Source organism: Melopsittacus undulatus, chromosome 2 (assembly GCF_012275295.1).
Source record: "Melopsittacus undulatus isolate bMelUnd1 chromosome 2, bMelUnd1.mat.Z, whole genome shotgun sequence".
Classification (NCBI taxonomy): Eukaryota; Metazoa; Chordata; class Aves; order Psittaciformes; family Psittaculidae; genus Melopsittacus; species Melopsittacus undulatus.
In genome coordinates, this window is record NC_047528.1 from 90,447,566 (window position 1) to 90,474,332 (window position 26,767).

The 26,767-nt window shown below is 37.9% G+C and overlaps 1 protein-coding gene across 1 annotated transcript in view; it reads left to right on the top strand.

Annotated features, from left to right (window-relative positions):
- DSCAM (DS cell adhesion molecule) overlaps positions 1 to 26,767 on the top strand; it is a 385,770-nt gene that overhangs the window by 335,197 nt on the left and 23,806 nt on the right. Inside the window, exons 24-31 of the mRNA XM_034074654.1 lie at positions 1,585 to 1,683; positions 2,251 to 2,439; positions 3,228 to 3,518; positions 8,196 to 8,372; positions 14,327 to 14,357; positions 19,986 to 20,101; positions 22,602 to 22,751; positions 26,486 to 26,683. Coding sequence (XP_033930545.1) covers positions 1,585 to 1,683; positions 2,251 to 2,439; positions 3,228 to 3,518; positions 8,196 to 8,372; positions 14,327 to 14,357; positions 19,986 to 20,101; positions 22,602 to 22,751; positions 26,486 to 26,683 — 1,251 coding nt within the window. The remainder of the gene's footprint in view (positions 1 to 1,584; positions 1,684 to 2,250; positions 2,440 to 3,227; positions 3,519 to 8,195; positions 8,373 to 14,326; positions 14,358 to 19,985; positions 20,102 to 22,601; positions 22,752 to 26,485; positions 26,684 to 26,767) is intronic.

A 26,767-nucleotide genomic window follows, 5' to 3' on the forward strand; every position in this document is an offset into this window, starting at 1 on the left:
CATGAAGTACATTTGTAATTCCATATCCTTGCTGTTATTGAGCTGCAATGACTAAAAGCAACTCAATGTTATTTTCTGAAGGAACAGATAGAGGCTGGCATATAATATATGGGACCACCATCTTTGGAGGTAGGGTGAAGCTGTGATGAAAAGTTTTACAATAAATTTTCCAGTGTAGTGAGTGCGGTCTTTCTCCATGGAATTACCCATGGATAGAACCAGTTTTTCAGTATTATTTAACCCTTTGAGGGCAGTAAAATTAACTTCCTTTTGAACTAGTTCATAGCTCTAAACCAGCAGCCTCCATTTCATATCAGCACTCATTATTTTGCTGACCTGAGTTGCAAATGAGCAGCTTTTCCTGGAGTTTCATTCTGCAGGTAGAGCTACCCCTTAAACATAGGCAAAGTAGGCAACATCATCTGACAGCAGACTACTGGAAACAGCAGAACATTTTTGACTTCTGTCCTGCCTTGCTTATTGGATGGTGTCTTCAAGGAGTAACTATGGCAGGGAAATGGCAGCTCCTGCTAGCAGCAATTGCCAACACCAGCACCCCCTTCCCACACTTGCAGTGGCAGTAACTGGGCCAGGTGGGACTGCCCTGTCATCATCTATAGCTGAAGATCTGTCAAGGTGAAAAGAAAGCTGGCTGCTTCGCTACTTTCTGCCCCTGAGCACTGAACTCTGGAAACCTAGGCATAGACACTGGTACAATTTGGGGTTACTTATACTGAGTCTAAACTGTTCCAGTTCCCAGTCCCATTTCCAATCCCAATTCCCTGTCCCAATTTCTGGTCTCAGTTCTCCTTATCCTGGGCAACTTATTGGGATGTAGCAATTTTTCTGACATTTCATGCTGGGTTTTCCTCCAAAGGAATACTGGACAGTAGGCAGAGGATAAGAGATGTGCTCTGTACCGATCCAATATCCCACAGTTTAGGCACATAGCCATAATGTTTATAGGGAGCAGCAGAGCTGAAGCGTTTCCTAATTTTTTCATCCTTTGCTGATAGAGTTGTGTCTTGTTTATACCAATAGCCTCAATGAATACATGGTGTGATCTGAAAGAGGTATGGATCTGCCTCTGATCACAAGACTAACAATCCTACCTAGTTAGCACTCACAGTTATATTGGCAGAAGCTCTGCTTTGCACTATTTAATTTACGTTTGCCATAGTAGCCTGCAAACACATGCATAAGTGGGGCATCACTTGCAAGTGGACATCTGTTTCCCTGCACTAAAAATGCAGTTTCTCCCTAAAACAGATAGGAAAAATAATGAATAATAATGGCTGGGTAGCTCACGTGCTATTTAGGTCTGACAGGACAGATGCAAATAATGCAGAGAAAAGCAAGGGTTAAGAACTGAAAGACAAAATTGACTAGAAACTGAAATATAGAAAATGAAAGCTTGTCTGCTCTTGACTTAACTAAGGATGTCAACTAAACAGACACTTTGACAGAAATTGCTTGCATTTTTTGCAACTCAAAACAGTTATTTGATAAATGACTGTTAGAAGTTATTAAGATAACATTTAATCATTTGGCTCTGTTTTCTACTTTTAACTATTTTCCATGTAGTTCCACCAGACCAGCCGAGACTCACTGTATCTAAAACTACATCTTCTTCTATCACTCTTTCCTGGATACCTGGAGACAATGGTGGCAGTTCTATCCGAGGTAATATAATTCAGGTTAATTACAACTTCTTACTGAATTAGCATATGTTGATAGGATTAGTGTATAATTATGAATGGCTACAAAAAAAGAAAAACAAAGCAATCTGTATTGCTGTCAGCACTTAATGTGCACTATCATTGTGATAACAGCTTTCAGTAAATTGCCATTTCTCTTTGTGGTAGTTTAATCACAGATTTAATCACTTTCTTCCAGCATACCCTCAGCTGTTATGACAGTAACTCACTCTGATTTTCCAGACATGTAATCTTTAACCATTCATTTTTGAGGGTCCAGGTTCATCATCTGGGTTTTGTTGCTGATTGAAGAGTATTTTGAAATGTCTATCCCTTTCTTTTCCCTTTGAAATGATAATAAAAATGGTATTTAAGCTGTTGTAAGGGTAAGCAAATGTATTGCCTGATATCTATTATTCATTGAAGAGCTGTATGTTTCCCCGTGCACGTGATTTTTCTAGTTTTATTAGGTCTTTAAAATGACTTGTCATATTACCTGCAGAATTTGTGGTCGGTGTCTGGCTTACTACTGCCATCTGTACTTTTCCTCCAGGTTATATTTTGCAGTACTCAGAAGATAACAGTGAGCAGTGGGGTAGTTTTCCTATTAGCCCTAGTGAGAGATCCTACCGTTTAGAAACGCTGAAATGTGGCACTTGGTATAAGTTTACTTTAACTGCTCAGAATGGAGTGGGGCCAGGACGCATCAGCGAGATCATTGAGGCCAAAACACTTGGAAAAGGTACGTTGATGTCCATCCTCTTTTCTTACCTAAACCTATTGCATTCTGCTGTAAATTTTGGTTCGATGACAAGACAGGCTTGGATATTTTAATATTATTGGCTTTGGAAGCATTTCCAATTGTGTCCATGCTGTGTCAGAAAACGATGTCCCTGCAGGACTTGAAGCACACATTGGGAGTTTTTCTATCTTTATTTCTTTAACATTTTATTTGTAAGATGGGTTAGTAGGTATTTGGAAAGGGGGTGTCTGTAATGTTATAGACTATAGTCATTCCTGCTACTGCTATTGCCATGAGGAAGTTATTTCTTCTCTTGTAAAAAATTCAGGGGTTTATTTATCTGGATGTTGAAGGAAGATGTAGATTATATTTTTGTGTAAAGGAAATGGAGCCAATATCTTTTTTGCTCCAAGCTGGTACTGCAGGAGCCATACACGTATCAGCCTTTGAACAGGATAAGTATTAAAAACCCAAGGAAAAGCTCTGCAAGGTGAAACAGCTAAGATTTGTGGAATTCTTAGCTAACTCACCTTGGTCCTGGTTGTTGAGGGTGGCTCCACATTGCAAATATGCGTCAGAATTATGAACAAGTTTGGCATATGGATCTGAAAATCTATGTTTGTGAGTCTGACACAAAGTGTGAATAAAACTTTTTTTTGGGAGGAGAAGTTGAATATATATGTAGTAAGATAAAGTTAAGATTATCTTAGAAATTACCCTCTTAATTTTATGGTTTTGAGAGTCCTATATGCTTAAACATTTCATTTGAAATATACCATTAATTCCAGAGCCACAGTTTTCGAAGGAACAAGAGCTCTTTGCTAGTATCAACACCACAAGGGTGAAGCTGAACCTGATAGGTTGGAATGATGGTGGTTGCCCCATCACCTCCTTCACCCTGGAGTACCGGCCATTTGGAACAACGGTATGGACAACAGCCCAGCGGACATCCCTGTCAAAGTCCTACATACTTTATGACCTCCAGGAGGCAACCTGGTATGAACTGCAAATGAGAGTGTGCAACAGTGCTGGCTGTGCAGAAAAACAAGCCAAATTTGCAACACTCAATTATGATGGCAGTAAGTATGCATGTTTATTTGCAAGTCTGAGATACCGATTTTGCTGTTTTCCTATGTGATTTTTTTTGTTTCTCTTTCTTTCCTGTTTCTCTTCCCCCTCCCATAACCCCCTTTTGAATCTGCTAGCCATGCTGACAGAGGGGTAACAGCCTCAAAGGCGTAAAATGTCTCCTGATTTCATAGCAACAGTCTGTGAGGCAGAAAAGAGGAATTATTTATTTGTCCTCAATGAGGAAAAGCCCCAGCACCAATCAGCCATGAGACACGTAACCACAGGACACCAGGTGTCACTAGTTCCAGTGGTCACAGAAGCACTTGATAGCATTTCATGCATCTCTTCCATGAAATATGTGAATATTTGTCTCCTGTACAATTGGTTCCTGGAGCCATTTACAAGGGTGACTGGCCTCATTGCTATTCCATGCAATGTCCTTGTGACACAGCAGAGCAGCTAACCAGCTTGTCTTCCAGGAAAGCCTCCAGACAACATCCTCCAAGGGCAAAGCAACAGCAATGCTATTATCCGTATTTACAGACAGGGGAAAGCGAAACTAATGGCCATGACAGATGGGTCTGTCACGCCCAGCAGCAGGGCACAGGGGATGAAGGCATTGTTGTATCCTGCCCTTCTGCCAGGGTTACTGCCTACCCTGCAAAAGCCAGGACAAGAAGGCAAGAACAAAAGTGCCAATTTGTCAGTCAGTCCAGCTCTTATCCTGGCATGTTTATTGAAAGTGATGGTGGCACATGTGTGCTTCTGCTGGCTCTACAGTGGGAACTGGCTGGCAAAAAGGCAGCACAGATGGCTCCAGATGGCGATCTCTTGAATTGCTCTAGTATGACTTGCCAGAGCTTTTCTGGAGACATCCAGTGTAAAATGCTGTTCTGTTGCCAGGGATATTGTGCTGTATTGTGCAACCACTTGGCGACATCAGTCCTGTTAAATTAAACAACAGAACTAGTGAGCAAGCTCAAACAAGAACCGACAATTGTCCAGTTACAGCACCAAAATGCTAATCATTCAGAACTCTGTTGGCTTGCCACGGTTTTGTCCCACACAGACCAGCACTCTCCAGGAGAATACCAGTGTTGGCTCAGGGAAGAGCAAACAACAGGGACCGTTCCAATCGGAAGTGTGGAATCAGTCGGAATCAAGCAGGGTTTAAACCTCAGCATCTTACACATCCTCTAATGCTATCACAGTCTTTGCACTAGACACTCGTCAGTTCTTGAAGATAATAAATGACACATGCCCTCACAGCTCACTCTTTCATGAATAGCATATCCCCTCATGTTTTCCTGGGCCACTGCTTCTGGTCAGCTAGAAAATTTCTCCTTTATGACATTGATGGTTTTGTTTGTCAAGCATCCTTTGCCAGGACTATATTGTGCCTTAGAGAGGCAGCATGATTTCAAGTACTGACCACAAGGTTAAAGAGGAATATGTGGATGGAAAACAAATTTCAAGTTTCAGATTTTCTGAATTTGTTACATATGATGCAGAACTAAAAGGATGATGATGATTTATTATCATAATTATTTAAATTTAAGATAATAAATTCCCACATTAAAGACTTCATAGAATAACTATTTCAGTGTTTCTAATGCAAAAGTTGTCCTTAAAAAGCCACAACTCCCCTTCATTTTTTCCTTGTTTAGCTGTGCTGGCTTAAGGCACTTCAGAGTTGGAAAATGGTGTCTGATTAGAAATCAACATTTTCTATCAATACTTCATGCAGCAATTTTTCTCTTTATAGGGAGTGACTTTCATATACAAAAAGCATTACAATGGAAACTTCTTGGCCAGCTCAACTTTTGAGTGCTAGCCCTACCTCTACCATTGATTCTTTTTATGATGTGAGATTAGTCCCTTCCAGCTTCTAGGGGTAACAGCTGCCCTTAGGATAAAACAGATACAAGGGTAGCACTTTGAAGATTAGATAAAAAAATCTAAAGTATGAAAGTTGTAGGATACCAAATACTTATTCTTAAGCTTAGGAGCTTTAGCAGCCTTAAGATAAAGCCTTTGTAAACTTTGTAGAAATCCTTGAGTTATGTGGATCACTGTGAAAGTGAAACTGGAGTTTCAGTCATTTTGCTTGGACTGCAGTAGCTGATTGTTATCTGTGATAGAGCTCTGGAGAAATACCATGGCTAAGTATTCTTTACCTTAAATCTCTTCATGTTGAATTAGGTCAGAAGGTTAATGACAGTTCTATGTGAGACTTTTTGCTTTCTGTTCATAGATATTTCAGCTAACCACTTTCTGCTTACAGACTTTATGACCTTCCTGCCCCTTGTTTTTCAGAACATTTGCACTCCATACTTAAGAAGATATTTTTAGCAACGTGCAGCTGTAGCTTGTAGCACTGCAAAGGAGCCTCCTGACTCAGAGATCAGCTACTCAGTAGCCTTGACATTAAATCAGATTAGCTTGCTAGCTGCTCTAAGCTACACTAATCTATTCTAGCCCACCAAGGGACCAACCATGAAGAATGGTTAAGACACAGGAAAACATTTGGTGGCCTGAAAGTCACAGGGTACAATGCAAGATGCAGGAAGGGCTTCAATATAGGAGAAAATGGAGGCTGAGGCATTATAATTGCAACTTCTATGAAGCACCAGTAAAGCAGGCTAACAAAAGGGGATGGTGAATTAACATGGGAAAAATAATAAAATCAACCAAACCCCAATGTGTCCAGGACTTTGTCCTGAGAAAAGCTTTGACTATTCCACTCCTAGCCAACGCCTAGAATGACAACAAATGTTGAAATGGTGTTTACTCAATGGACAGCTGGTTTAGTTTTTCACAATTTCTAATAAAATTGCCAAATACCAAAAAATGGATAATATGAAATATATATATATATTTGTGGTATGTTTTTTAAATTAAGCTTGTACTGCCTATATATAGCATTATAAAGCTTACACTTTACTTGGAAAAGGTATGGAAAATTATAATCACTTAAACGCTTAAGATCTAACTGAAATTAAAACCACTCTTAATTTTATTTTCATGAAAATATTAAGGAGAGTAAGACATAATTTTAGGAAATCTTGAACCCAACAATCCTTAGCCAATGATCTGCAGGACTTTATTGGGAGCAAAATTTGGCCTTATTTTATTCAGGAGGGTTTAGGAGGATTTAGAGACAACTATTAGTATTGCAGTCAGGAGTTTGAAGTTCTTTCCATTTTTGCCATTCCTTAATCTAATAATTTTCTTTGCCTTTAAAATAGTGCAAAAACTGAATCTCAGTTAAGAAAAATGAAAAATCTGCTGTGTGTTTTTTCCAAGAAATGGAAAATTAGGAAAATTATGGGGAAGAACTTCAATGCAACAGTAGAAAAATATTCAAAATGCAATTGTAAGAGAATAAATTTTCTAAAGTACCTGATCTAGGTTTGCATGGTTGTAGCTTTTCTGTTTATCTTCATCCCTTTAAGGGACTACTTTTCTCATCATGTGCAACTCAAATAGCTCTTCTGAAAAAAACATGGCTTAGAATTCTACTTTTGCAGTGTGGTTATGGCACTCACATTGTAGTGCATCATATCACTTTTACTTTTCTGATACTGTATTGTACATAATGAGATATAGCTATATCACTCAATGCAGCAATTACAGTGTAAAAAAAGGGTTTGGCTGTTATTTTATCTCACTCTCCTATCTTTTTTGGAAGTAAGTAGCTACTTTTATGTTTCAGTAACTGGTTAAAATTGAACAGCTTCTGCCAAAAGTCATCACAGTTCACAATACTTGCATGTTTCTATGCCTTTTCAAACAAATCTGCATTTTATAGCTTCATTTGTGGTTGCACTCAGCAGTTTAATGGTAATCAGGAAATGAGTGAGAAGTCTGCCATGACTAAACAGCCTTCCAGAGAAAGTGCTGCATTCTTCTCATGTCCTTTAGAAGTAAAGAAAAAAGAACTGAAAAGTTCTAGTATTATCCGTCACCAGGAAGCCAGGTATATTTAAAATGCAAATATGTCCCAAAATGAAAAAGTGAGCTACCTGCTGATGCCAGCAGCTTTTAGATTCATTTCCTTCATTTCAACCAAAATTTGATTGTAGAAACAATCCAGCATTACCCTACTGTTTTACTGATGAGTCAGACACTCTTTGGAAATTAACATCAGGCTGGCTATCTGAATTTCAGATCAATATCACTGCTGCACCCCAAGAGGTGATATAAGAATGTTTCTGTGCAAAGGATTCATCTCATGTATGAAGCACAAAATGAACTTTGTCAAATACTCTCCTTACATAGAAAAGTCCATCAGAAAGTATGTATATGTTGTAGAAGTGTGATTTTCCTATAGTAGAGTAATATACATAGGTAGTAATTCTGCAGTCTCTTGCAGCTTTGTAATGATTTAATATGACTTCAAATTAATCATAGTATTTAACTGTATACTGGGCATAGTTTTCTTTCACCAATGAATGATTTTCTTGATTTCTGATATCTGAGTCTCTGCAGTCAGTCCCTTGTTACCAGTGTGACTGGTTATGTGTGGACTGCCAACACGCATGCATACATAGCATCCACCCCGAACATGATGAATCTTTCTTAATGTTCTGCATGCAACTGAAGCACATGAAATGCCATATTCCCTGAGAACTCAATCTTTTGTCTTCATTAATAGGCATCTAATATCATGACCCTGTTTCCAGGTACAATCCCTCCACTCATTAAGTCAGTTGTGCAAAGTGAGGAGGGGCTGGCAACCAATGAAGGGCTAAAGATGCTGGTGACCATTTCCTGTATCTTGGTTGGGGTCTTGCTGCTTTTTGTGATGCTGCTCATCGTGCGGAGGAGGAGGAGAGAGCAGAGACTGAAGAGGCTGCGAGGTAAGATGAGAGCTGTGGCACTTACTTCTACATATGCATACTCCCTGAACATGAAAGTGCAAGTGGGGCTGCATGTGCCCAAAGTGTTCAGTCCCCAGATGATGTCATTTTCCTGCAATATGTAACCAACATGAGGCAACAAAGCATTTGTGTTTTCTACAGAAATTCCTTCTTTTTCATTTGGTAGTAAGTTTCTAAAAAATAACTCATGTATCCAGTGTTACTATTTTGCATGAGGGAAAGCAAAATAGTTGTCATGTATTGGTGTTTGATTGTTTTCCTTTTTTTTTATGTTGTTTCTCTTGTGAATGGTCCTGATAACCTAAAATAATAATTTTTCAAAGAATGAAATCAGATGTTTTGAAGATGAGTAGATTTCAGTTTTCCAGCAGATGCAAACCATGATTACTGAGTTATAAAATTAATGTAGCCACTTGTTAGTATAGGCTAGAAAACACAACCAGACATTCTCAGATTTGTTACCACATATTTTCCTTATGATGCTTTAGAACACAGCTATTGAAACACTTTATTCTTCAGTGAGCTTGTTGTTGATCTATGTTTTCTCTAATCCTTATTCAAATTCAGGTGTTTGCCATATGAATGTTATAGATCTGATAAATACCCCTGTCTGAGCTGCAGTCAGGCTTTGACCCTTGCAGTCATTCACTTCCTGCACTCAGCCCTGTAGGATTTTTGCTAGCAGACAACAGCAGATCTGACACTGAAGGTATTTGGGAAAAAAAACCTTTCAAATCCCACATTGAATAAATATTAAAGCAATTTGTCATCTGCAAAACTAAGGCTAATAATTTGCAAGAGCCACCAAATTGTTCAGTTACTTGTCTTATAACCAAAATATGATCATGGTATATGTTACAACCAGGGCCAACTGTATGTATTTGATCTCACCTTAACATCTACTCACCTCTCTTTTGGGTCTCATTTTGTACTTTGTAACAATAGTTTGGATGTTTTTGCAAAAAAAGGCAGAGATACAAGGATCTTGGGCATTGGCAAATTCATAGATCAAAGAGGACAAGTAGCCTTATGGTTCATACATAGCTCGGGAAATCAGGACATATGGATGCTTTAGCTTTGTATTGTATAATAGCTTTCTCATTCAAAGCCTTTTGTCATTTACCTCTGTGCATTTTTGTTTTTTCATTAAAAAAAGGTTGTTAAAGGGTGAAGAACATGTTGGCTTATCTTCTCAGAAATACTGTGGAATTCCATCCAGTCATGAGCAGGATATTTTGAGCTCCTTGGCTCCAGGAAAAGATGGCTATGCACTTTTAGTTTTTCATGATTAATTTATAAATATTCATAGATTTTTTTTTTTTTACTTACAGTACCTTAAAGAAGGCTGATGACTGTTGTCCAGTATGGCTTTTGCATAACATAAGATTTCTCTGAATTATTTTCTCTCAGAATGTAGGAATTCAGAAAAATATCTGAGCTTCTCTTAAGCATAGGCAGTGACAAAGAATTCGTCAGTACTTTTGGTAAAAGACATTATCATTTAACTAACATTTCTGTAAAAGCTACATCTCACTTATCTAAATCTGTTGAGCTATAGCTCAACATTCCAGCCATCTGGCCCTGTTAGACTTCTGTCTGCTTACAGGGACTGAAGATCTTTCTTCTATCATATTTTCAGTCTCTGAGGATATTCCTTTATACATGTAACCAAATAATTTCTTAATGTTTTAATTTATAAATGAAACAGATTAATATTCTTCAATTTTTCTGTGTAATTTTCCCATCATTTATTAGTTTCAAGGCTTTTATCTGGTCCCTTTGTAACCTTTACGTACTGTTCCTCATCTGTGTATGGTGGAAATTAACACAGTATTTCACCAACAGATATATCAGCATCACATAGAGAGGTAACAACCTTTCTTCTTTCCCTTTATGGTTTCTGTCTCTATTGGTGGGAATCACCTTTTTGAGTACAATATTATTTTAAAATTTTGTGCTTAACATCTTATCTATTGAGAACATCTGACAGTTGTCTAATTACAGTGCAACAGGGTAACATTCTCCGTTTTATAGTTATGGCTTGTATTCCTGATATATGACCTTATACTAACACAGATACATAGCCAACTTGTGGCCAAGCTACCTTATGATTGAGGTTGTTATGCCTTAGTGACCTGGAATTTTCATTATATTTTGGCAACCTAATTCTTGTGCCATTTTAAAACTTATATCAGATATTATTTCATTTACTCCAGACCACTGATAAAAATACCAACTGTGATGTCCCATAGTGCATGATGGAAATAAATACTCTCTACTTTTAAAATTGTAGTTCAAATACATTGAAAATCCTGCAAAATGCCTGCTATGTTATTTTTTTGCATCATACTACGATATCAGTGCATTTTGAGGTACCATAACTGCTCTAGAGAAATACAAGTATTTTAATGTTATTTAATTGTATCAGTGAGAGTTTTTTCACTGTCATCAATTCCCAATGAATTTTAATCTCATTGTAAAGAAATCAACTTTGTTTGACATGGCTGATTCACCACAAGTCTGTATTGATTGGCCTCAATTATTCCATCTCCTGTAATTGATTTCATCAAGCCTTTCTTTTCTTTTTTCCTAGTCATTTTGCTTATTGCCAAAATCAGATTGATAGAACTTCAGTAATTCAGATTTTTTTTTTAAATTCATTCTTTTTGAAGGCCAATCCCTTGTTAGCTGTTTTTGTTCTTCTGGAGGTTATTTCATGTTCTAAAAGTCTTACTGATAATCACTATTGCCATTCTAGAGATCTAAGCTCTGCAAAAGAAATCCTGTGTGCAGGTTTTTCTGATCTCTTAACTGAAAAAAATGTTTTGCTCTGCAGCTTATATCTGAACTAGTTTTGAAATTGAAATCCTGTCATTATTACTTGATATGCATCACCTAGTGGGGTTTCTTTGAAGCATAGGACTCATTTTTCCTAAATCACAATTTCACCATCAACTTTCTTCTAGTCTGCATCAGAAAGAATAGTTTCCACAGTGGGACCTTCTAAAAGAATTTATGCAAGTTACAGATGTAACTCTTGCTTTTTTGGCTCCAGGAGATGTGTTCTCTTTGAACCTGCTTGACAAAGAAGAGTGGGAATTGTAAATTTATTTGCTATACATTCTGCATGCAAGCATTTGTATCTATGATTATTGACAGTGCATTTGTGGTTCCAGTTTCCACGGAGCAAATACAGAATAAGAACAGCGGTTTCTTCATTCTTAATCCTTTTACTCCTTGTTTTAGCATATAGGGACAAGTAAACCTTTGTCTTCCTCCTGTGTCACCCCAGTATGATTTATTTCTTCAGAAGTACATACTCTGTTTTGAAAGAAAAAAATAGTTTTCATCAAAGCCCTGATTTTTGCCCAATTTAGTAGCTCCACAAGACAATTGACAAAAAGGTCAATGAACTGCTGGAGTTCATGCAGCCATTCAATAGGTCAACGTACATTATAAAAAAGAAACCTGATGATTTACCACTTTTTGTCCTTACTATTAACCTAGCTCCACTACTACTGTAATGGTTTTCTCTTTGTTTTTAAGTCCAACTCACCTTAATCCAAGCAGAAAGTAGCAGGACAGCATGATAGTTCAGAAGTGGCAGCATGCAATTTAATACTGTATCACAGTCCCTGATTTCCCAGGTGGTAAGCCAAATGTGTTAAAGATTTTAAAGGTGGCTGCCCCAGCAAATGGAAGTGAAGGCTGTTGTTGGATCGGTGCCTGTCAGTTTAGTCATGTGTGAAACCCACAGTGAGGAGCAGTTTGTCTATTTCACTAAGGCATGGGCTGACGTTTAGCTGGAGCAGGAGATCACCCCCTTCACTATGTCATTTATAGCCTCCCCAAGCCCTGTTTTCCCCACATGAAAGCTGGGAGATAGTACACTTGCAGGGGTACTGACTCATTTTATGAAGTGCTCTCAATTTGCTGCTCAAAAGTGTAACAGAAAATACACATTACAATCTGTAATCTACAGTCGTTGATTTGTGAAACTGGCTTTTCTCCTCCTGTAGGTGATGGTTTGGACACACTGTTACCATATTCAGTTGGGCTTAGGGTTTGCTTTGATGGCTGTATAAGATATCTTCTTGGATGTTTGTTTTGGTCCAGTACTACACTGGCCTGTGTACAGCCATCATTAACTACAGTAATGCTGCTGACTATTATAATAATCTGCTTGAATAATTAGTACATTTAAACCCTGCTGATAGAGTTTTTTCTACAATACTTCCTGGTTCAGCTTTTTGACATGTAACATGATTTTTCATGGTGCCTCATGTTACTTTTGATTGAAGATGCACAATCTCATTTGCATCTCTTTGACCAAAAATGAATATATGTTAAGCAGTATTTGAATATGTGCCACATACATTTAATGGTGGGAAGGTAACATTTTTTTTCCAGAGGAAGCATGGAACATGGCCATATACTGTACCACACCTGAGAACATGTGAGGGAGGTTGTTTGTTGTTTAATCCTGTTAAACAAATCTAAAAAGCAAACTGAACAACGTTGGACCAGTTAACTTTCAGCTTTGTTCCTTCAGCTCTTCTTGAGTTGTAAATTGCTTGCACCGGTATCAGTAGCCTTTACTTAAGAAGGAAAAAATAGCATCACAAAAGCTGCTAGCTGAATTAAAACAATATTTACATGTTAGATCATTCTTATTATGTGTTCTAGAGGGAGAATGGGTGCATAGTCTGTTCATGATCCTCATGCTGGTAGAATAATGAAAAGCATCATAAAGTCTGCTGAAAACACCATGACTTGGAATAGAAAATAAATACAAATGTAACCAGAGCAATGCATTGAGATGGTGGTTTGTTTCTGCCTGCATCCTCTGAATTTTAAAGGCAGGATATTTAATAGGATCACAAGCAAGTAAGTTGTTGTAGGTGAAGGATACCCAAGAGGTGATTAAGGAATGAAATAGGTGAGATGGAGAAAACAAAGACAAATCCAGTAAATGTCTTGTCTGTTTCTGGTAGATTTACAAACAGCAGATAAAAGAAGAAATTTAAAGTTTCACATAGTAGAAGATTTGCTTAAAGACTTGGAATTGTTTTCTTCTTGGATTTGCTTCACTTGGTTGCACAATAGGCTGCTTTGTTGCTGTGTGATACACTTAAGGACTCTGGAGTCAACATTTTTAAGTGAGTTTGTTTAGCAGCAGACTGCAGGAGAGCAAAGCATAGCTGTCTGCTTTTGCTAAATAATACTATAGAAATTACTATATTATGTTGATAAAGTTTTGCAGAAATCTACCTGAATAACGCTGGGCGAACCAGCCCTCAGCTGTGTCTTTGGACCTGATACGTACCAGAATAACTATACCCTTAAAAGATTTTATGCTAATAATAGCAGCAATAACAAGAACAGGGTATATTTTTCCTTCAGCAGCACCTCATTTTGTAGGGCTGATCTATGTGGGAACATGCAGTCTCCTTTCTTGTAATCAAAAAAGCTGACTTCTTGGAGACCTTGTTCAAACCTCCATGCAGTCAGGTTTAATTTGGAAATGGCAGGTTGGCAACTCCTGATCCAGCTTGGGTTTGGCTCCTGCCTAAAGATGGATGTCAAAATTTTTTCTTTCCTTTTCTTCCTTCCTCATCTGTTCACTTGCTAACCATGGCATAAAGGAGAAGAGATCCCCATTATTTGCTGAACTCTTCCTTCTTCTATTTTCTAGTTAAGCTAATGGTAGCTTGTACTTCTCTAAGCATTTCTGGTGCTACTGAGGAATTTAACAGGGTTATCTGGGGCATAAATGCCGTTTCATCAAAACCAGAGACTTTTAGAGATTACTTAATTCTTGCCACTGATCTGAGAAACAACAGTGGTCTTACAGCTGATTCAAATAAATTCCTAATAATAAATCTGTAAAACAGATCTTCTCTTCTGATGACGTTTCTTCTATTTTCTTCTAGATGCAAAGAGTTTGGCTGAAATGCTTATGAGGTAAGAACAAATTTCTTAAAATTTTAATTGATTCATTGAAAAATGTCTGTCAACTATGGCATTACATTTAAAAATTATTATAGAGACAGAGAAGTTTCTGTTTGAGTTTTTCTGAGAAACTTCTATTCCTAAATCCTTTTTGAAAACACTATTTGACTGTTGGCTAAAAACCAGGACACACTGATGGTTAGAAATGGGAGGAAAAAACAGTTTGTGATAGTATCTGTGAAGGAATACAATGGTAAAAAGCTGAGCGCTCTTGTGTTATTGGATTAAATTGTAGAAGCAATGTAGGTCTGTTTGGATATTTGGCCTATTCAGAAAAACATTTTCATAATATGTACCAAAGTAATTGTTTTTCAGAAATAATCTAATTAAAGTCAGTAAATGCTTGGATGCGAGTACTTCTAAACATTTGTTATATTTATGTAATTAACTGTTGCTAGATGCTTATACCCAAAGGTACAGAAGAGCACGTAAATCCTTGTATTATTTTTCATTTCTATTCCATCAGTTCAACACTCAGAGATCTAATTCAGTTGTTGAAATGCAACAGAATAACTACCCTGGTACCACAATTCTTTCAAAGATGGAAATCTCATATCTTCGATGTTTATTGTTTTGTCTGAACTTTAAAACTTCTACATATATTTGAAAATGGGATCACTAAAGGATTATTTTTAAGTATAAATGAGTTTTGGTTTTATTTTTTAAGCAACAGGTTTGAGATGTCAGATATTTTACCAAATGAACTGTACTCTAAACTTCCTCACCCATGATTAACTTCCCCTGCTATTGTAAAAATATACTTGCCTAAGACAAGTTGGTTTTAGTGTCAACTCAGCTCTATACTAACAGTCTGCAAATACATCTGAATAGTCCCACTGATGGTAACAAGACTGATCATGCCAGTCAGGTCATACACTTCCTATCTGCCTGTTAGAAACCCCTGCTAACAGTAGACTTTGGGTTTAAGCAATGTCAGGAAGATATGCTCTTTATATTTTTCATTGTCGCAGAAAGCTGCACAGATTAGCATACAACAAGTCTGTTCCCTAAAGAAACCTAGCACAGGCTGCCTGAAATTCCTGGACGAAGATCATTAATCCCAATGACCACCACACATAACACCTCTGAAAAATTGGAAAATGCCTTAACCCTGGCTAGATTCACTATTCTTGTCACTGCCTCTGCAAGGCCATTTCAGTCTCACTCCTCTGACACTTAGAAAACTTCATCAAACTGCCAAAATAGATGCCTAACTTTGACCCATTTTTTCCTCTGCCAATGTCAAACTTTAAATTAAAGAACTTCTTTTGTGCTCCAACCCCCACCCCAGCTCCCACCCAATACACTCATAGAGCAGTCAGGTCCCTTCCCAGCCTTTAGTTCAGAGATTTTCTAGGTATCTCATCTGCCACCCTTTCTTTTTCCTTTTCTATTCACCTGAATTGAAATATTATCAAGACAGTTTCTCCCATCTCATTTATTAACAAATATCTTGGTTTTATTAAATATTCATATTTTATATTTCTTTTCTAAAAGTGTGAACAAAGGCAAATGACTAGTAAAACAAGACTTCAGAGGAATTAGGGAATATAGGCCTGCATCTACCGACATGTCATAATTTTGAGCTCTCAAAGTGATGCTGTTCTGGGGAGCCTGCTTTCTACAGGTAAAATGCTCTCTGACTTGTGATAAATCTGTGAAACATCTGCAATGGAAACCTGAGCTACCCACAATCACCAGATGTTCCTGAAAATTTAGCACGTTAATAATCAAAGGATAATAAGTTCTCTACAAAGCAATAATCATATATTATAAATTTCCTTATAGTTTATATCTTTTTTGATTTCACAAAAACCTGTTGTGATACAAATATCAAGAATTAGGGTTTGCTGTGAGTTGTGCCTTGCTATATTGGACAAAGAGCGGAAAAGATGGTTCCCTGCTCAGTAAGAAGGTGTGAGAGATGGACAGAGCTTTTCCTTTGAGGAGATTTTTACGAGCATGTATAAAGTGGATTAAGAATAGAGCTTTATTCTTTGCTTTGAAAGTCCCTGACTTTGGCTCTGTAAGTCAAAAAGAGACACGGGATAAGCCCCAGAAGTTATCAGTTTAATGGGAGCTACACAACTTGTTGCAGATACCTTAAACTCACAACTAAAAATGTCTGCTGTTATACAATCACAGCTTTTTTCATGTTTCTTTTGGGTGGGTACAGCCAACTTCTTTGTAACAGTTCACTGTGAATCAGTATAGCAATTGAATGACTTTTCAAATCTTGAGCATAAGGAAAGGAATCTTTTCTCCACAGATATTCCTGTCAGGCTGATTACTTACAAGATTTAGTTTTCCATATGTTTCTACAACAACCAGCTTGGACAATGGGAAACTGTGATGTGGTTTGACTCTCTGCCAAGTACCCAGAATGACTTTGGGTTAAGAGAGAATCATATTTAATCCCTTAGCATAACCAGCTTGATAGGTTTAACCCTGTCCTGTGCATACAATAATTTTCACTCAAGTAAATTATAATATAGAACTACTACTACTAATAATAATAACAATGATAAAGGAAATAACAAGCAGAGATAATATAAAACTAAAAGGGGAAAGGAAAATAATAAGTATAAGTGATGTACAACAAAATTGCTCACCACTCATTGACCCATACCCAGCCCAACCTGAGCAGTGATCCATCCCTTCTGGGTACTTCTCTCCAGTTTATATACTGGGTATGACATGCTGTGGTATAGAATACCCCTTTGGCTAGTTAGGGTCAGGTGTCCTGTCTCTGCTCCCTTGCGTCTTCCTGTGCCCCTCCTCACTGGCAGAGCATGAGAGACTGAAAAGTCCTTGATCTGGGTAAGTGCTCCTTAGCAACAACTAAAACATTGGTGTGTTATCAGCATTGTTCTCAAGCTAAAGCCAAAACACAGTGCTGCACCAGCTAGAAAGAAGGAGAAAAAAAAAAACTGTTACACCTAAAACCAGGACAGCTTCTCATTCAACAGACTGTTACAATACTTTGATACCTGAATTTTCCCAGGTTAGAAAATATTTGGGCATCAAACTTCAAAATTGCAATGCTAAAAATCTTTGCCTCACTGCCAAGTCCTAGTGGCACTTAATTGCTGTTGGCACTTTAGGATTTTATAACCTGAAAGTTGAGCTATGGTCCTCTGCAGAAAATAATGCAGAATTCCTTGAGCCAGAAAAGATGATGTGCTAATCAACAGCAACCCTCTTGCTACTGCCAGTTTTCTGTTCTGCTTTTGGACACTGCATATCACCATGCTGCTGCATACAGAAGAATTAATTAGACCAGTAAGGAAGAGGACAGAGATCACACAAAACAAGGAGCAACTCTTGAGCTTAGTGGGGAATTTTCGTGAATATGGAGGCTTGTATTCCAGTTCTGGCTGGAAGGACCTTCCACATTATTTTGCATAAAGCTATCTCTGAAACCAAGAGTGGGATTCAGAATTCTCTCTTGGCAGATGAGCAGCATAACTGGAAACTGTGGAACTCTTCCTCTGCTCCCCACAGTTCAAACAATACGTTCTGTGCAATACTTTCTGTGCACTATGAATATATAGTATTTGTACTGCAGAAAAGCTTCTAGATCTCACTGGGATTCTGGGATCTGCATTCTCTGAGGAATTAATCCCTTTGTCTCCTGTTTTCCTGGAGGAAAGGAGGGGTTCAATGATGAATTTATTAGACTCAATTATGTATTGCATAAATTCTGTATGTGTTTGATTGCATGTAGCCTGCAACTATTGAATTATTGATTATGAACTGAAATTGGACCTCAGAAATTTGGTTTCCTACTTAATCACAGGTTTGCTCTATGATCTTGAGCAAGCCCAAAGTAGTGCAACTTTTCAGCGGTATATATTCAAGTGTATTTGGCATGAAGATAATATATTGGTCTCTAATTCTCTTAGCGTTTTAGCAACTTGAATGGGAACCAATAAGAGAGTGGCATTGAATCAATGCAGAGCCTTTGCAAGTCTTTGAGAATGTCAATGTGGAATTTATGTGCATTTTAGAATCCTACATATCTTTGAAAATTCATATGCTTAATAAGCCATTGTGACTACTAGTCTCCAATGATTATAAAAGGAGAAAAATATGGCAGCCTTTGGTTTACTCTCTTGATATTTTGCTTCCATAATGATTACATGAAACACCAGTTGTAGGCTGTTTGAATGCATATCAATATCCAGCTGTACACAATGGCAATGACACCACCTAATCCCCCGGGTAAAGACAAAGATGTTAAAGTTTGAAATACATAGATAGTCTTAGTGCTGGGGACCACAAAAGCAAAGAAAGCCAGAATCAGCCAGAAAGGTGTACTTGTGTGACTTGAAGGTCTCACTCTTGGATTTGGAGCAGAATTACTGACCACAGAATTTCCACCTAAAAAGGACTCAAGGGGAAACTCTAAACCTGCAAGTTGTGTCTTTCTCACATGGAGATACAACAGAAAGTTAAGGCAAATTGTCTAGACATGTGGGGTGATCACACATGCATTAATCTTCTGGGTAGAGGCTCATACTCAAGGAAGAAGTGAGCTTCTCATCAAGTGGGTTAATAGTCCTCTTCTGATTCCATTAACAAAAATAATCCATTGCCAAAAGAGAGTTATCTGTGATCTACAGATTTTTTACATTAGAGAATGAGCCTCCACTTGTATTTTAAAGTTCTTTGAAGTGTGAGTACTTGGATCACACTACAGGCTGATCTATCTTAATTTTCCTCAGCGTCCCTGCATAAAGAAGTATTTGCAGACGTTTTCTCTCCTCCAAAGAGTAATTGAATCTAAAAGGGCAAAAAGTTGCTGGCATTTTAGTGCAATCTGAAGGTTTCTTGATGCAAGCTCTGTACTAGAAATGATTGTAGCACCCAATTTTACTAACCATTTTCATTTGCTTTCAGTAGACAGTTTATTTAAGAAGTCATTTTCTGGTACACAAACTTCCAAATGAAATTGTTTCAATTTGCGTGATGATGGAATAATTGGTTTATGTTCTTTTTTAGAATATTGTATCAATCAATTAGCAAATAATCCATGAGTGTAGATAAGACTTAAATTTTAGACTTGGAACATCAATGGGACTAAAACCCTTATTTATGTTATGCAATTTATTAATAGAATCCCTAGTTATTAATTTGTTTTTTCATTTATCACTTCTAGTGGTATTTGGATTCTATTGAATGAAAAAAAAAAGTTAAAAAGAAAGAATAAACAATTAGAAATTACCAAGACATCCTTTTTCATACCAACCTATTTGAGCAGCTTTGTGTTTTTTTACTCATATTAATGAGGAATGAAAGAAAAGGTCCATCATGCAAAGTGTTTTTATTAATTATTTTATATGACAACTTTTGAAGCAGATGATACAAAATATTCAGGAGATACTTAACTGATAAAGAAGAGCCTAAATCCCTCAACACTGTGCATTCATCTGACTGCTTGTCATGTGCAATTAATTAATACCATGCACTGGTAATATTATTTTTTGTTTGAGCTGGACTGATTTTAAATTAGGATGTTTGCAAGCATCTTATCATTTAGGCTAAATGTTAATGTGTTTACTTCTCTTTTGTTTTTAGCAAGAACACCAGGACTTCAGATACACTTAATAAGCAGCAGCAAACACTGAGGATGCACATAGACATTCCCAGAGCACAACTTCTGATTGAGGAGAGGGACACAATGGAGACCATTGGTAAACTCTTGTTGGGATTGTTTTCAATGGTTAAGGTACAGGCATTTGTAGGTGGACTTCCTTTACCCACACATATTCCCCACTGCACATGGGAAGAAAAAGAGCTACAAAGTAATTTGCCACCTGAAAAGAGAAAACTGATTTTTTTTCTCCCCTTTGAGTCATTTTGTGCTTTAAGCAATCTCAGTACAGTATTTAAAATAATGCAGGACATTAGGAAAATGAAGCTATTGGAAAGAGCCACGTGAAGGAAATGTAAATGAAGACTGGCAGTTTTATGATTTTCATTTTGATTTCCTATTTGGCTCTGACTAGGCAGTTGGATCACTGGCATTACTTATAAGGAAAATGAAATTCTGAAACTAAAATATTGGTATTTAAAGACTTGCCACAGCCAACTTCTAAAAGTTTCATGTTGCATATTGTATCCACCTGCTGTAGCAGGTGGCATTTCAACATTATGATCAGTTTTTGACTTTTGTGTATCTATGCAAAATTCAAATCTAAACTGTTTCACACAACAAAAAACAAGATTTCTTATATGTCTGGCACATAGCTGAACTGTCATCAAAAAAACAGAATTGTTTGGTGGTGGTTTTTTTTTTTTTTTCAAATAGTTTAAACACAGCATGCCTGAAATCTCAATAGAATAAAAATATAACCTGATCTCATGATTGTGTGGGTACATACTGTGGCAAGACCCTTCAGAATTACTGTTCTTGTTAGACTGCTAACTTTTTTTGGATCAAAATCTGTGTAGAAGAAGCCTGTGATGGCTGAGAATGTAACAGCATCTCAGGGATGGTGTGGCTGGAGAAGGAACTCTGAAAGCAGGGATCAGCTTCTCTGCGTCTCCCATCCATGCCCACACTGGGAAGAGACAAGCTGCTTTAGCCCTGTACCTCATCACATTTGCTGTCAGTCTGGTATGGGGGTGGTCTCAGGGAACATTTCAGTTTGTGCTGCAGATTTGAAAAGGAGACCCATGCTTCACCTGAAATAAAGATATGTTTTTAAGGCTGATCTGACCTTCACAAAGTTTGCCTCTGCCATGCTGTCTTTTGTGCCAGGCTTCACCGTAAAGACAGTTTTTACTTTTGAGTTAGTTGCTGAAAAATAGGATGTTATAGCGCAAATACCATTAGTGCCTTAACCATGTTAATGTGATCAGTGCCTGATAATAGCAAGCTCCCTACACAGCACTCAGACTAAGGAGGCACTTTGCAGGTCTTTGACGTCGTTTACTGCCAAGAGGCTTTATTCCCAACCTGAATAAGAGCTCATATTTTGCCAGAGACAGAGTGATTCGATTTCATAATGCTCATTCTGTTTATGGCCTTCTTTGGGTAAAAAATGCTAGTTATGTTATTGTGCAGAACTGTTTGCCTTAATGGTGTCTTGTCAAGTTAAAAAAAAAAAAAACAAACCAAAACAAAACCCAGAAATGCTTAGAAGAGGAGAATCAACCTCTGCTGACTAGTAAATGCACAGAAGCCCCACTGCTGCCATTAGAAATACATTGCAAAAATATATATAGTGTAGCATAGCATAGTGTAGAGTAGTATAGCATAACATGAACTTCTTGTGGGTTTTATTACTGTTATGAATGGATAAAAAGACTGGAAAGAGTGCAAAAGGAAGTCTGATAGTATCCAAATAGGTGTTCTGCAAGCACGAAGTTCAAGATTTATTGCTGTTAAACCTTCTATGATCAAGTGGACCACTTTTATCTTTGGCATGAAAGAAATACGATACAGAGATCACAACTGGAAAAAAAATAGTAGTGCTATATAACACTGGCTCTCTGCAGGGATCAAGGTCGGAGTAGAAATCTGGTGAATGTATCTTACTCCATTGGGAAGCAATAGGCAGCAGGACCTTGCAGCAGTAAAGGTTTTCACTGCAATACTCACATACTTGAAAATAAGCAGATCCCTAAGAACTGTCTTGGGTCACGGCCATCCCTTCTGCAATATTCTGTCTCTGGAGAAAAAGCTGACTAGTAGAGGGGTAGTTAGCAACCCATCAGCCCCTTTTTGGGAAGACATGGACAATTTCACGGAGAACCTTACTAATCATGTTAATAGAAATAAATAAAGATGCTGTTGAAAGGTTTAGCTGAGCGCTCTGAAAATGAAAAGGAAGAGGGCAGTGTTCAGAAGATGGGAAAGAACGAATTAGGGCCAAAAATAATTACACACAAATTAGCTTTTTGGAAGGGTGCTTAACAGTCTGTCTAAGTTGCACATCTCTAAGGTGAAATCACGACATGAAAATTACACTTATTCTTTAGTTTTGTATGAACTTTGAGTTTAAACCCAGAGCGCCTCCCAAGCTGTGGCACACACTTCAAAGCCATCTTGAGACCTGCAGAGAAAATAGACCTGTCAGTGGTGGCGCCAAGATGAAAATAAATCTGGAGACTTGCTGGGAAGCTCTTTATGAAGGCAAACCCCAAATTCATTACTCATTATCTAATGGGATTTTTTTTTACTTACAGATGACAGATCAACGGTCCTGCTCACTGATGCTGACTTCGGAGAGACGTCTAAACAGAAGTCACTGACTGTCACCCACACGGTACATTACCAGTCTGTGTCACAAGCTACAGGACCACTAGTGGATGTTTCTGATGCCCGACCAGGAACAAGTAAGCATATAAGAGAATATGTTCTCTGAAGAGGAGAAAGCTATAAGAAAATGAGTACTGTGCTGCTGCATTTGCATCCTCATGGGGTTTTATCTTCAGTCTCAAAGTTGAAAGAAATCTATTTAGGTCAGCAGAGAACATTTCTTATACAATTGCATTTCATAATTCAATATGGCAAAAATTGAATATGCATAGGAAATATAGGTGTAATTTGAAATAACTCATACCTGGCTTTTATTAAACCAAATGCATGTTAGATTTTCATATTTGGAATTTATGGGGTAAATTAACTTAATGGCTTTTAATGTCTAATATAGTATTTTCTCAGTGATTAATCTTTATTGTATTTCAAAATACATCTTCCCTCCTTACCTCTCCATCAGTCAAGAAATACATTTCTCATTATTGCTTTTCTGAAAAGTTGCATTTCCAGTTTTAGTTATTATGGTAAATTACTTTTCCCAGAGATATTAATGCTTAGTCATTATTACAGTGATTAAAATGCTATCATAAATTAATAATCTGTCTTCTTATTTCTCCTATAAATGTGTTCCCTATCCATAAAAGTGAGGAATACGTATGAGTTAGGGATATTATCAAAGTGTAGTTCACTAGCTGTGTGCAGTTTCTAAAATCTCTTGGAATTTTTCTATTCACTGACCATTTCAGGATTTGTTTGCTTGGTGAGTTCAGTGAATATAAATGCTGAAAGCTCAGTTGTTAGAATACAGATTGTTAGAAAAATCTTAATTTCACCTCCATTTCCACTCCAGTTGTTGTAAATTGTAGCTGTTCTAGTCCTGTCCTTGCCTCTTTTCTGACTCTGACAGTTTTAACATATGGGTAGTTATTTCTTGAGGACTAGATTAGTACCACCATTTTTCATCTATGGAGAGTCATGGCATTTGAATTAGAAAATACAATATTTGTTTTCTTTCTGGTACCACTCCTGTCTCATTCCTTTAGTTCATGTACATGCTGGCTCTCCAAGAGCAAAAATATCATCAGATCATTTTTATTAGGTTAGCAAATCAAGACTGAGTAAATGACAAACTCTCCATTGTTTTCCAGCACTGCCTTTTTCAATAAGGAAATAGGCACCACCCCTAAACTGCATGCCTGTATCATACCACAGCATTTTATAGCACCAGCACCTTCCATATACCTAATATCTTTCCTATATGCAGTTATCTGCTTCATTTTACTGAAGTCAGGGGGAGACATCCTTCAAATTAAACTTGGGTTTAACTCATGTCTAAGAATACGATCTGTGTCCAGCCCAACTTTGGAAGTAGAAATCCATCATCGCTTTTATTATGCAGTGAAGATCTGATTGCAGCACCGCACAGGACTGGTTCAAAGACTTTTAGGTAGTCTTGTCTGGATTTAAGACTCTAATATAGCTTTGATAGAGGCTAGACTATGAGATTTTGTCTAGACCCAAAGCTTTCTCTGTAAAGAGGGGAAAAGTGACCAGCTGGCTGACTCAGAGGTTATGGATAATCCATTCTGATCATACTCATGCTCATGAGCAAATATTCCCTTGCAGAAATTTTTTAAGTTGTTCTCTAGTTCTTATTTATTTATAAAAGAGGTATGCTCCCTAAACCTTTGTCTTGCTCACCTCAGCTCTCTATAGTTATGTTTCAGCATATGACAGCAGAGTTGGCATAACAACCAGGGCACCAGATGTGTGCTGTTTGCTATCACACCGGCAGCTCTAAAGCTTGCTGAATCTGTGCTACAGGGTCTTTTATGCAAGCACAGCACAGCTGGTGCAGAGCTACTGCTCAGCACATGCTCAGCAGGATGAGCACTGACCTCCTGTGTGCTCTCCCACCTCCTTCAAATTCCTGACAAAAACCCACTGAGTCACAGGATCAGAAGACAGTTGAGGTTGCAAGGGACCTCTGGGCACTGGCTAGTCCTCCACCTCTGCTTAGAGCATGGTCAGCTAGAGCCAGCTGCCTAGGGCCATATCCAGGTGACTTTTTAATAACTCCAAAGATGGGGATTCCACCGCCTCTCTGGGTAACCTGTGCCAGTGCTCAGCCATCCCCACAGTTAAGTGTTTCCTTATGTTCAAAGGGAAGATCCTGCTTTTCACTTTGTGGCTGTTGTCTCTGATCTTGTCCCTGGGCACCACTGAAATGGTTCTGTCCTATTTGCACTTCACCTTCAGGTATTTATATACCTGGATGAGATCTCTCCAGTCCTTCTCTTATGCAGACCAAGCAGCCAGACCCAGCACTGTGCAGAGATTTTTTCTACCAGCGCTCTCCTTCTGTCCTTCATGACTTCCCTCAAAGCAGGCATGAATCTCACTTTTGGCTACATGACAGCCATGTGCCAACTTTCCACAGCTGTTATAAGCAGTGGTTTACACTGACAGGCAGGTCAGGTCATGCCATGCCAAGTGTGTTTTTGGATATTAACCATGTGATGCAGCTATGTGTTGCACTACCAAGAGGATCAATTATCAATGACACCAGCTTCATATTTTTCCACTGCTGTAGGGGGAAGATGTCAAATGGGAGAAGGATCAGACCATAGCTGGTATTTATAAATAAATACCTTGATTCTTTGAAACAGCAGAATAAAAATACTTACTGGGAATGCTTAGGCAGAAGCAGTGCTGAGTGTCATTATCTGGGTATTGTTTTTTTCTTTAAATTGCTTCTGCTAAAGTCTCTTAACTCAAAGACTGACAACTTCACCATTTGAATGTCAAAGAATGTTTGAATAGATTTGAATTTTTCATTTCTAATACACTTTCTCACCATTGTTAATAATATCCTTTTAGAAGCTTTGAAGATAAATACTTCAGTGCTGATTTAGTCACTTTCTGTTTGCCACATAATGATTTTTCTATTCTGCTTGCTGTGTTAGGGAGTGCAAGACTCACTTTTGCAGAAGAGTTATTTATTAACAAAATTGAGGTCAATTTTGACACATAGTTTGCTTTTACTCTCGTGGTCACCATATTATCTCCAGGATAATAAAAAATAAAACATAAAACACTGATGACCAACAAGTAGAAGGTGGGTTTTAAAGTTTAAAAAATTGTATTTATTTATGTATCTATTTTAAACAGACAAATATTTATCAGCCTGTTCCTATTGAACCTTTGTTGGGACTATTACAGGTTATGTTTTATGTCTTGGCTACTTGCTGAAAAAAGGGGGAATCTGTAGCTGATTAATACCATAATACAGTAAAAGTACTGGTAAAATGTTCATAATAGGATATTATGTCACCACATTGCTTAGGATATGTTTTTTACAAACTGAGAACAGATACCTGACTGAGGGTGTTTCTACATTATCTATGCTGATAATTTATCTTTGGCTTTGCCTGAGATGTGTTGTGAAATCTCCAACTAGATCTACTTGCCTTGTGCTCTTTCACATGCCTATGTCTGTTTGGCATTGGAGAACTGCTTATGTTGGAGTAAAGGGATACTGAATGTGTCAATGGGAGATTGGTGAGTGTCTCAGCTCTTCAGTGGCACTCTTTTTTTAAATGTATGGTTTCATTAGAAAGCAGGTATTTCAAAAAGCAATAGCAGTTTGGCAATGAAGAGCACTTTCAGTTTTCATTTTTCCACCCCCCAAAGAATTTTCTGAGTGTTTTTTAACCCACATGATTTCAGTGGCCATCCCTTTCTGGCAGGGCTTGTTTCCTTACCTATTCAAGAGCCTAGTGACAAAGATTCTCTCTATTCTCCATCACAGATCCTACCACAAGGAGGAGTGCCAAAACTGGACCCACAGCTCGCAACCGTTACGCTAGTCAGTGGACCCTCAACAGACCTCATCCCACCATATCAGCTCACACACTCACCACAGACTGGAGGCTGCCCACACCCAGACCAACAGGGTCAGTGGACAAGGAAAGTGACAGCTACAGCGTCAGCCCCTCACAAGACACAGGTATGGGTCTCTCTGCAGGGCTGCACTGTGAGAATGGGATGGCAGTAGCTGCTAAGGGCAGTACATGTTGTGCCTGTCGTTCCT